The sequence below is a fragment of the Mirounga leonina genome, unplaced genomic scaffold (assembly GCF_011800145.1).
Source record: "Mirounga leonina isolate KUSES-001 unplaced genomic scaffold, KU_Mleo_1.0 Mir_54, whole genome shotgun sequence".
Lineage (NCBI taxonomy): Eukaryota > Metazoa > Chordata > Mammalia > Carnivora > Phocidae > Mirounga > Mirounga leonina.
In genome coordinates this window covers 264,969-277,494 of record NW_023270812.1, presented here as the reverse complement: position 1 = coordinate 277,494, position 12,526 = coordinate 264,969, and the positions used below count along the sequence as shown (strand labels likewise).

Here is a 12,526-nt window from a genome sequence, read left to right as displayed (position 1 = left end):
CCCCCCCCCCCTCCGATTTCCCCCTCTTCATTTTTCCCTTCCTACTATCTTCTTCTTTTTTTTTTTTTAACATATAATGTATTTGTTTCAGAGGTACAGGTCTGTGATTCATCAGTCTTACACAATTAACAGCGCTCACCATAGCACATATCCTCCCCAATGTCTATCACCCAGCCACCCCAGCCCTCCCACCCCCCACCACTCCAGCAACCCTCAGTTTGTTTCCTGAGATTAAGAATTCCTCATATCAGTGAGATCATATGATACATGTCTTTCTCTGATTGACTTATAAATACTTATAAAAAATTTTAAAGTTTTGCTTTTTACTTACTGTTAAATCGCTTGGAATTTATTTTTGGTTATGGTACGAGATAGGGAGTTCTTCCTGCTTTAGATATACCTACTTACACCAATATCTCTTATTGAGTGGTCCATCCTTTTCCTGTTGGTGGTTGTTACATCACATCGGTCATATAGCAAATATCCACATGCGCTTGGGCCTGTTTCTAAGACCTTTGTTCCGTTGGTGTGTTTGTCTATGCCTGTGGCAATACCATACTGCCTTAATTTTGATATCTGCTATAGTGAGTCTGCCCCAGCCCTCCTCATGTTATTGATGTTCTTCAGGCGCTTCCTGTCTGTTCCTGGCCCTTGGCTCTTCCGTATAAAATTTTATGGAATTTAATTTAAAGGTCTTTAAAAAAATTCTTTTGAGATTTTGGTTGAAATTGCATTGCGTTTATGAGTTAATTTAGATATACCTAATTTTAAAATTAAAGTGTTTGGGTTCTTAAAAGAATGAATTCCTGGTTTTTGCAAAAATCAGTTCTCCCAAAACAGTTCTCCAAGAGTTCTGAATATTCAAGGTTTTATTACACTTAAAGAAAAGTGCACCATTGAAAATGTTCCTTCATAGATTTTTGGTAATTCATAAAATGAAATAAGCATCTTTAGTTCTTAATTGTGCTTGCTAATTTCTTCACTCATCAAATATATATTGATTACTTGTTTCATATAGGACCTTCTTCTACAGAATATAACAGGGGTTTGAAAATCCCTAACATCCAGTGGTAGGGAAGTTTTCTTATTTGGTTTCTAAGTGCATTATATAGGATATAATTCACACTTCGTAGGTGTACTTCAATTGATATTGGAGGAAAACGTTCCCTGTGCTGCCTGTGTATCATGTGTCAGATAGCCTGTGCTTTTAAAATTTATCACAAAACTCCACCTAGTGTCCATAGGTAATAGAATATTGACTGCATTCCATCTGATCAGACTGGATTAATTATTTGCTAAAATTTCTTTTTGTCCTTTCATAGAGACTGACAGCCAATACAGGAAGCAAACAGCGAAGTCGCCTTTCTGTTATGGCCCAGTACCTCTGCAATGTTCAACACATCTTGACAATTCCAGGTCAGGCTTTTGTCCCTAAACCAGAGGTAAGTTTCTGTTTGTTTGTAAATCTTTGTTCATCTGAGGATGTGCCGTAGGAAATTGTCTCTAGAATTTGATTTTCATTTATATGCAAAATGTACTTTTTCTTTCTCTCTCCAGAGTAAGAAAAATCACAATGTGTGAATAGTTCTTGTCCTAAGTTTTCTCCTCTTTATAGTGACCAAATGTCTAGGTTTATTCATGTTGCCCTGGTGGTGGTGGTATTATCATCATCACCTTGTACTCTTCAAAGTTTTCCAGTATAGAAGATAAATTATATGGTCACCTAATCCTCAAAAAAAGAAATCAGTATTTGTTTTGTGATTTCTGAATAGACCTCTAAATCAAGTTACATCAAACATTTTTTATTGTGAATTTTTTTCCACCTTTTTTTTAATTGAAGTACAATTTAACATCCAGTGTTTTATTAGTTTCAGGTGTGCAGCATATTGATTCAGCAATTTTATTCATTACTCACTGCTCACACAATAAGTGTAGTCACCATATGTCATCGTACAATATTTTTACAGTATTATTGAGTATATTCCCTATGCTGTAGTTTTCATCTTCATGACTTATTTTATAACTAGAAGTTTGTACCTCTTAATCTTATTTTTTTACCCATCTTCCCACCCACTTTCCCTCTGGCAACCACCAGTTTGTTCTCTAGTTAAGTCTGGTTTTAGGTTTATTTGTTTTGTTTTTTAGATTCCATATATAATTGAAATCATGGTGTTTGCCTTCCTGTGTTTGACATATTTCACTTAGCATATACACTCTAGGTCCATCCATGTTATCACAGAAGGCACGATCTCATTCTTTTTTATGGCTGAGTAATTGTGTGTGTGTGTGTGTGTCTTATACATACATACCACATCTTCTTTATCCACTCATCTATAAATGGACACTTGGATTGCTTCCATATCTTGACTGTTGTAAATAATGCTGCTATAAATAGGGGTGCATATGTCTTTCCAAATTAGTGTTTTTGTGGTTTTTTGGGTAAATACCCAGTAGTGGGATTACTGGATCATACTGTATTTCTATTTTTAATTTTTTGAGAAACGTCCAAACTGTTTTCCACAGTGGTTGGTCAATTTACATTTCCACCAATAGTGCACAAGGGTTCCTTATTTTCCACATCCTCACCGACATTTGTTATTTCATGTCTTTTTGATTCTAGTCATTTCAGTAGGTTGCCTTTTTGTTTTATTGATGGTTTCCTTTGCTGTGCAAGAGCTTTTATTTTGGTGTAGTCCTAATAGTTTATTTTTGCTTTTGTTTCCCTTTGCCTCTGGAGACATACCCACCCAGAAAAATGTTGCTATGGCAATGTCAAAGAAATTACTTGCCTATGTTACCTTCTAGGGAAAATGGTTTTGGTCTCACATTTAGGTCTTTAATCCATTTTAAGTTTATTTTTGTGTACAGTGTAGTGAAGTTTTGAGTTTAATTCTTTTGCATGTAGCTGTCTGGTTTTTCCAGCACCATTTATGGAAGAGACTGTCTTTTCCCCATTGTATGTTCTTGCCTCCTTTGTCAAAGATTAATTGAATGTATAATGGTGGGTTTATTTCTGGATTCTCTGTTCTGTTTTCTTGACCTACGTGTCTGTTTTTGTGCCAGTACAATACGGTTTTGATTGTTGTAGCTTTGTAGTATACCATGAAATCGGGGATTGTGATACTTCCAGCTTTATTCTTCTTTCTCAAGATTGCTTTGGCTACTGGGGTCTTTTGTGGTTCCATACAAATTTTAGTATTATTTATTCTAGCTCTATGAAATAATGCTGGTATTTTGGTAGGGATTGCATTGAATCTATAGATTGCTTTGAGTAGTATGGACCTTTTAACAATGTTGGTTCTTCCAATTTGTGAGCATACTCTTTCTATTTGTTTGTGTCCTCTTCAATTTCTTTCATCAGTGTTTCATAGTTTTCAGACTACAGGTGGTCACCTCCTTGTTAAATCTATTCCTAGGTATGTTATTCTCTTCGGTGCAATTGTAAATGGTATTGGTTTCTTAATTTCTTTCTGCTACTGTGTTTTTGTATAGAAATGCGATAGATTTCTATATATTAATTTTGTATCCTGCTACTTTACTGAATTCATTTGTCAGTTCTAATACTTTTTGGTGGAGTCTTTAGGTTTTTCTGTATATAATATCATGTCATTTGCAAATAGTGACAGTTTTACTTCTTCCATGCCAATTTGGATGCCTTTTTTTTCTTTTTCTTGTCTGATTGTTGCATCTAGGACTTCCAGTACTATGTTGAATAAAAGTGATGAGAGTGAACATCCTTGTGTTGTTCTGGAAATTAGAGGAAAAGCTGTTTTTCACCATTAACAATGATGTTAGCTGTAAGTTTTTCATAAATGGCCTTTATTATGTTGAGGTGTGTTCTCTCTAAACCCACTTTGTTGAGAGTTCTCATGAATGGATGTATTTTGTCAAATGCTTTTTCTGCATTTATTGAGATGATCATATGGTTTTATCCTTTGTCTTATTAATGTGATATATCGTACTGACTGACTTGCAAATATTGAACTACCCTTGCCATTTCTGGATCAGTCCTACCTGATTGAGGTAGTCCTACCAAATTGTTGAATTTGGTTTGCTAATACTTTGTGAGGATTTTTGCATCTTTGTTCATCAGAGATATTAGCCTGTAGTTTTCTTTTTTTGTAGTGTCTTTGACTGGTTTTGGTATCAGGGTAATGTTGGCCTTGTAGAATGAATTTGGAAGTTTTCATTACTCTTCTATTTTTTGGAATGGTTTAAGAAGACTAACTATTAACTCTTGAAATGTTTGGTAGAGTTTACTTGTAGAGCCATCTGGTCTTGGACCTCTGTTCATCGTTGAGTTTTTTGATTACTGATTCAGTTGTGTTATTAATAATCAGTCTGTCCAAATTTTCTATTTCTTCCTGATTCAGTTTTGGAAGATTATATGTTCTCTAGGAATTCATCCATTTCTTCTAAGTTGTCCAATTTGTTGGCATATAATTTTTCGTAATATTCTCTTGTAGTCCTTTGTATTTCTGTGGTATTATTTTTTCTCCTCCATTTCTGATTTTGAGTCCTTTTTTTTTTTTTTTTTGATGAATCTGGCTAAAGGTTTATCAATTTTATCTTTTCAAAGAATCAGCTCTTGTTTTTGTTGATCTCTATTTTTTTTTTTTAGCCTCTATTTTATTTATTTCTGCTCTAATCTTTATTATTTCCTTCCTTCTGCTAGCTTTAGGCTTTATTTCTGCTTTTTCTGTTTTAGGTGTATGGTTAGTTTGGGTTTTTTTGAGATTTTTCTCATTTCTTAAAGTAGGTCTGTGTTGCTATAAACCACTCTTAGTACTGCTTTTGCTGCATCCCGAAGATTTGAACTGATATGTTTTCATTTTCATTTGTTTTATGTATTTTTTCTCTCTTTGATTTCTTGGTTGACTCATTCATTGTTTAGTAGCATGTTGTTTAGCCTCCATATATTTGTGTTCTTTCTACATATTTTGCTGTAATTGATTTCTAGTTTTATACCGTTGTGGTCGAGAAAGATGCTCAATATGATTTCACTCTTACTGGAATTTGAATGTTCCTAGTTATGAGAACTTTGTCAGGTTAATAGGTGTGCCCAACGTAGGCAGGTTAGTTGGGGCTGGTCCACCAGGTGAACATGGGGAAGGGGCATGCAGTGCTAGCTAGACAGGTGGAGAGTGTTTGTCTCGTTCCCACAAATGTCCAGCTATCTAGGCTGAGAAAGAGAGGAAATGTTGTCTGCCAGCACTTTTGTTCTCGGAGAGATTTTTTTAAAGATCCTTGCCCCAAGGGTGCCTGGGTGGCTCAGCTGGTTGGGCGACTACCTTCAGCTCAGGTCATGATCCTGGAGTCCCAGGATCGAGTCCCACATCGGGCTCCCTGCTCAGTAGGGAGTCTGCTTCTCCCTCTGACCCTCCCCCCTCTCATGTGCTCTCTCTCTCTCATTCTCTCTCTCTCTCTCTCTCTCAAATAAATAAATAAAATCTTAAAAAAAAAAAAAAAAGATCCTTGCCCCACTAGTGCACATTTTGAGATTAGTAAGTAAATCTCCTTCATGTATACCATAGTCACTTTTCAAACTGCTGGTTTTGTGCTGTGTCTTGAATGGAGTTATTTATTATGCTGGCTTTTTGAAGGTGGGGACTCAGTTTCCTATGCCCTCTTGCTGTCCTGGAGTTAATCCCCTGATTTTTAAAGCACCCTAAGTTAAGCCTCACTGGTTTTCAAAGCCAGTTTTAATGGATACTTGTCTTCCCAGTGCCTGGGGTGCCTCGTGTTGGGTCCTATGCTCTCGCTTCTCTGTGCTTGTGTTGTCCCTTTTGTTGTGATTAGTCTCACTGGGGGTTTGGTTCCCAACTGTATCTCTGATCTTCCTCCCCTTTCCAGTGTTGCATCCTCTCTGTGATTCATTGGAAGGTCTGTTCTCCCTGTCTTCAGGTCATTTTTAGCACAGATATAGCTGTTATCTTGGTGTGTCCATGGGATGAGGTGAGCTCAGGATCCTCTTACTCCACCATCTTCTTCCAGTCCTTTTTCCACTTTTTTGAAAGACCCTATTTTGGCAGTGTTACTTGTGATTAATCATCTGTGTAAAATAGTTGGATATTAAACTAGGCTGTTACTATTATATGCTAATTACAGAAGAGTGTTAATTACAAAGTTTCTCTGCCAAAAATAAAAATCAGTATAGTGGTGTCTATTTTAGCAAAACTACTACTGGATGAGTCACTATAGGACATATATTCTAAGAATTCATCTATTATTTTGTCAAATGTGTATTGAGCAGCTACTGCATGTAAAGGCATGGGCTTAGGCCAGAGCGGGACTGGGAGGGCCCATTCCAACATGGAGTCTGCCTTCAGGGAGTTTATAGCTGGTGAGGAACAGATGTCTCCTTGTTTGCTGAAACTCTCCAGAATAGAGTCTTGTAAGTTTCCCTTATGTCATTTGAGATTTATTAAGGAAAGGAGATAGCATAAAAAAATTATATAATGTGGGTTTTAGATTTAGATAGATACAGATTATATATTTAGAATGGGGTCCCTAACAATAGTGTTAGACCTACTTGTACATCTTAAAGCATGGCCTGGGAAGTCTCCATATTCTCTGCTACCACCTTCTACTTTCTCTGCCATGTTGTCCGCCACAATTAGCTGAGCTTTTGGGTGACTATAGGAATTCAGTCCATCTTCCACTTATATAACAGTTTTCAGCTTTTTCTGAGTCAGGCTCAGAGCACTCCTTCTCAGTACCACCTCCATCCAGCATCTCAAGGTTTCAGACATTATAAATGACTTCTTCTAAAATAAGAGACCCTATTAGATCCTAGATTGAATTTAATGACTAGAGGTGTCTTATAGGCCATCATCAGACTTAACATATTTGTGCTTTCAGGTATTTTCTGTCCTAGAACAGGTGGCCATTGTAATGAAGAAAACCAATTGACCATATCAGCTTTCTTTCTTCTTGTAATGCACATATGTGTGTATATAATATTTTGAATAATGTCAGACCCAAATATATCAGAAACCAAGATCTTTACTTTTAGGCTTTTATATAAGTTGGGGTTATTAACCATAATCCAGAGTCTTTATTCTTAAGGTGGATTTTAGAATATTTTTAGTGGAAAGTTTCTCTTTGTTTTCGTTACCTAGTTGAGGGCATTTGGTGGTGTGTAGAAGTTGTTACCAACCTTATCTTTGATTTTGGGGTAAGATACACATGTAGTTAGTTGATTAAATGTTCTATCCTCTAGGATTAAGGCCTCATGAAAACACTATTTGGAAAAAAAAACTAGCTGTATTTTTGGTTCACTTTACTGAGGGATGTTTGCTTTTTGGCAAATTAAACATATTCAAGCAATTTTCTTTACATGCTTTTCATCATGTTGTAAATATTACATGCAGGGAATTTATTTGTAATCTAGGAAAGCAGTTACCAAGGAGCAGAGAGAATGTATTATGATAAAGCAAAACAGTAAATCAAATGATTAAATTTTGGTTCTAAAAGAATTCCTTGCTGCTCTGAAGTAGTTTTACCATATTAGAGCAGATCAGGAATACTCTGAGTTTCCAGAAAATATTTGACTGATAGTTGTATTGAGCAAATTTTTTAAAATTTTGTTAAGTAAGAAAGGGGAAGAATTTTATAGAGAAGATAAAATAACAGTACAAAACTTTCCCTTTGGCTAAAGCTTTCTAAACACAAGAAGAGAAAGTCATAAACACAAATAACCACAATACAAGTAAAATATGCTAAGTGCTAAAATAGAGGTACAGGCAGGTTCATTGGGGAATTGAGAGAGGGAGGTTAATTCTCTATAGATGTTCAAAGAAACTTACTAAATTCAGTACTCACACTCAACCCATCCTGAGAACTAGATATGAGCACTTCTTCTGTAGTATTTCAAGAAGAACTTATTTATAACCACTTAGGATCTTTCCTGTGAGAATTTGTAATCTCCTCTGCTTATTGGTCTTTAGACTAACTTGTAATCAAGCTTTAATGGCAGAACTTTTACTTCGTGGAACTGTAACAATCCTGTCCTGGCTAGTTGACCTAAATTCTTGCCAAACTCGTTACTCTCATTAACTTCTCTAGTACTCTCCCCAAAATTTGAACCCCAAAATTTGAACCCCAAAATGCAGCCTCTTAGAGTCATAATTGGCTTACTCAAGTGTGCCCTAATCTCCTAGAGTTTGTAGTATATAGAGTTTAAGTTAGAGTTTTAAAATTTTGTATTTCCATTTCACTTTTGAGTTAAATTATTTTTCCAGTGACAAGACCAAAATATTTCTTTCGCAGTGTGAATTCATGACTAAAAATGCTCCCATGAGCAAATAAAACTTGTTTCAAGCTGACATCTCTAGACCCCTTTTAATCCACATATTTCTGGGGTTCTACAGTAAATTTTTAAGCTGATGTTCACATTACTCAAGTTTGAGAACTACTAAGCTATTAGGTAGAACCTCAAAATCATTTTTTTCTTTTAAAATTGTGGTCATGGGGCTCATAACATACTTCCAACAGGGGTGCCTGGGTGGCGCAGTCGGTTAAGCATCTGCCTCTTGGTTTTGGCTCAGCATGTGATCTCAGGGTCATTATCTCAGGATTGTGAGATTGAGCCCTGAGTCAGGCTCCATGCTCTGCATAGTCTGCTTGGGACTCTCTCTTACTCTCCCTCTGCCACTCACTACTGCGTGCTCCCTTTCTCTCTCAAAATAAATCTTTAACATATTTCCAACAGAATGGATAGTCTTTAGGTCTAACCACTAAACTGTACTTGGACATAGTAGGTAAGTCACTATAAAGGGAGAATTGCAACAGGCTCTTTTGATTAGCCTGATAGGAGCAGCATACTCTAGTGGAAGAACTGGAAATATTTTAAAGGAAGCTAGACTTACTGGAATTCGAATGTTCCTAGTTATGAGAACTTGGTCAGGTTAATAGGTTGAACTTTAATAAATCTCGAATTGGGGCAATCATATCACCCTAGAAGGATTGCTTTGAGAAAGAGATAATCAATGTGAAGTAATATGAGTATCTAGCATTTGGAGGCAGTTAGTGGAAGGTAGCTGTTATGATTATAAGCAAATATTTATGGACTAAGTTGGTATATTCTGATATAGTTGTATGGATGGATTTTAATTTTTAAGAGCTTCATATAGTTTATATCTAATTTTGGGTATTAGGAGTACTGCATATGGAGCAAGTTATCCCTAAACCTGGTACAGATTTAAAGCATACTGTCAATACAATTTTAGATGAATTAATGGTGATACACCCATCACATTATAAAGAAAAGGTCAGGACTTGAGGCATCCATGCCTGACCTTTAAGGATCACATTTCAGAAGCTTTCAGCTATCCTTGCTGACTGACAGCTATCGAGGCCTTGACTTCTATGTGCAATAATCTTGATCTTAGTAAAATGGGTGGATTCACATAAGAAGGCCATTTTCATGCCTTTGTGTTTTTCAAAATCTGATATTGAGGTTATTTCTGTTGTATGTTATGCTGTATTTGCGAATCCTTTGGACATAAGGGCAGAAGACTTAACATTCTTCTGCTTAACTAATATTCTTCTGTGTTAGGTCTGGTTTTGTGGAATCAGAGATTGAGTTAAGAATTTTTGTGAAAGTGGTGTATTGAGTGCTCTCAGAAGAGTGGTGTAGGAAGCAGGATAAAGCAAGGGGGGAAAAGCTAAGCAGGGATATTGTTCTGCCTGGAGACTAGCTTCAGCCTGATTCCACCGGGTCAAAGGGTGGTGGGGAGAATGAGCTCTGGGGCACAAATTGTCCCACAGAGTCAGTCAAGGGAGCAGCCTGTTGTACACCTGTGTGGCCAGTCTTTGGCTCTGGCCACCTCCTAGGAGCGGTGGTGCCCTAACCTACCAAGGGAGGCAATTCTAGATCTGTGAGCCGTTAGCACCGTGCACTCACAGCAGCTGGGGGATGGCTGCACAGCCCGGGGGAGCTTGGGGAAAGCACTAGGGCGGCCTCGGTGGGCTCCTACCCATAGACAGAGCTGTCAGATTTCTTGTGTGGCCTTCTGTGCTTTGGTTGCTTAGAAGTTCTAGACTAAGTTTCATGTTTAATTCCTTTAGTAGCCTTCAACAAGGATTATTTAATAGCACTTTTTCTCTCTTCTTTATAACTTTAGTCTTTCACCTTTATTGTTTTCTTTGTATTTACTATGCCAGCAATTGTATTGTAAGTAGCCTCAAATTCTTTTTGAAAGTGGGCGAGTCTAAAATAAAAATAAATGTATAAACTAAAACCGATTTTATAAGTAGAAAATTACCAGTCTTTCTTAAAAATCAAGTTTTGAATAGAAACAGGATATTTACTGTTACAATTTATCTTAATACTAGTTATGTTTTAATAACTACTCAAGAATAAAATAAATACTATAAGTCCAAGGAAGGAACAAAATTACATTTTTGCTGGTGACACTTTTATGTATATATAAAGTGCAATGAAGTGAATAAAAAACTTATTGGAGGTAATGAAGAGATATGCAACAGGTTCTGTAAGATTGTAGGCTAGGATACAAATCCTCCAAAGTCAATAAAATTAATTTATGCTAAAGCCATGTAGCTAAAAATATGGTAATAAAAGGAATGTGATGAGAAAACACTGACTCCAGAATTGAACCTCTATCTACATACTCCAGGCTGCTCCTGCCCGTATGTATGCAGTGTGCTAATGACCACCTCACCTGCCCATGTCGGGCAGGTATCACCGGGGGGGGGAGGGGGCGAAGGAGGAGGGGGATATGAGGGCACCCCCTTCACCTTTACTTGCACAACAAGTCACTAGTTACCACCTTCTGACATCACTTACGTTTCTCTTAAATCTATCCATTCCTGTACCCAGTTCTCCTGACTTAACCTGTTTCTACATTTTTGCCCAAACTACTAGCTGATTTCTTCAGTCATATATGTATATATATATACGTATACTTAATATACACATATATCTGCTCCCTAGGTAAAATAAGCATGATATTCTGGGGCTTTCTGGTGTTTCCTTCTTTTGGTTTTATTTTGGTAACTTTTTATTTAAAAAAAAAAAAAAGTTTATATTCAAATACATTAGACCAGAGCTTCTCAACCTTATCACAATTGACATTTTCGACCAGAAAATTCTTTGTTGCCTGGGCTGTCTTGTGCATTGTAGGATATTTAACAGCATTTCTGGCCTCCGCCCACTATATTCCAGTACCACTACCCCAGTTGTGACAACCAGAAATGTCTCCAGGCGCTGCCACGTGTCCTCTGCAGGCTCAACCCACCCCCAGTTGGAAACAGCCGGGTTAGACCAGGAACCACTGGGCAGCGTCCGTTGCATGCTCCCCCCGCACATGCTGTGTGCACATCATCTCATTGAATCTTCACAGCTCCCTGAGTAGGTGCTGTTTTTTATCCTCATTTTCACTTGAGCAAACCAAGACTTAGATTCAGTAATATGTACTATGTAGCCTTGTGCCCTGCATCACCTTGTACCCACCTGCTCTGACTGTAGAGCCAGGTTCCCTCAGGTTGAATGCCATCTCTCTACTTACTAGCTGAAGACCTTGGGCAAGTTAGGTAATGGTATTTTTCTCTGTCAGTTCCCCCTGGTACTAAGAATAGTACCTACCACCTAGAGTCCTTCCAGGGTTTAAGCCAGTCAGTGTTCATACACGAAGGACTGAAGTAGGACTGGTATGTCCCTGTAAGCACTTTTGCAAGTCCCCACTGAGAATACAAAGGTAAAAAAGACACTTGTCTCCCAGTCTAGTTGGAAATGCAATCATGTAAACTAATAATTTGTGATAGAGCATTCTCTGAGAGTACAGAGATGGAAGCAGCAAACCTCTTCAGGGAGTCAGGAATGTGTTCACAAAGGAGGCCCCATGTGAACCCTGAAGGATGAGTCCGAGCCTGGGCAGGCAAGGGGTGAGTGTGGGAGGATTCCAGGAGGAGGAATGCAGCAGGGGGAAATCCTACAACGATGGAGGGATTCCAAACCATGTTATCACTGCTGTGTCCAGTCTGGAAAAAATTAGGCCATTTGTATGAAATGGCTGCTTTTCTAGAATTCAAAACATTCCTGTGTCTATTTAAGAAAATATTCCAGAGCTAAGTAAAAATTATTTTTTGAAGTATATATATACTTTCATAGAACACTAAACTTTTAGTATAGGACTATAGGATACATAAGCTGCAAATAAAGCCAGTCACATTAAGCCAAATGAGAGAGCCATATAGGTGTCAAAGAAATCCTGTCACATTAATTCGCATAAAAATATTTTTATCAGTTATTTTTAGTATGACATTTGTTTAGAAAATACTTTGATTCCTAAAGGGATCATTTTTTTTAAGATTTTATTTATTTGTCAGAGAGAGAGCACAAGCAGGGGTAGCAGCAGGCAGAGGGAGAAGCAGACTTCCTGCTGAGCAAGGATTCCGATGCAGGACTCGATCCCAGGATCCTGGGATCATGACCTGAGCCAAAGGCAGACGCTTAACTGACTGAGCCACCCAGGTGTCCCAGGAATCCACACTTTAAACAATC

The 12,526-nt window shown here is 37.5% G+C and overlaps 1 protein-coding gene across 1 annotated transcript in view; it reads left to right on the top strand.

Annotated features, from left to right (window-relative positions):
* LOC118001782 (mitochondrial dimethyladenosine transferase 1-like) overlaps nucleotides 1-12,526 on the top strand; it is a 67,207-nt gene that overhangs the window by 34,960 nt on the left and 19,721 nt on the right. The window contains exon 5 of the mRNA XM_034991928.1: nucleotides 1,323-1,442. Coding sequence (XP_034847819.1) covers nucleotides 1,323-1,442 — 120 coding nt within the window. The remainder of the gene's footprint in view (nucleotides 1-1,322; nucleotides 1,443-12,526) is intronic.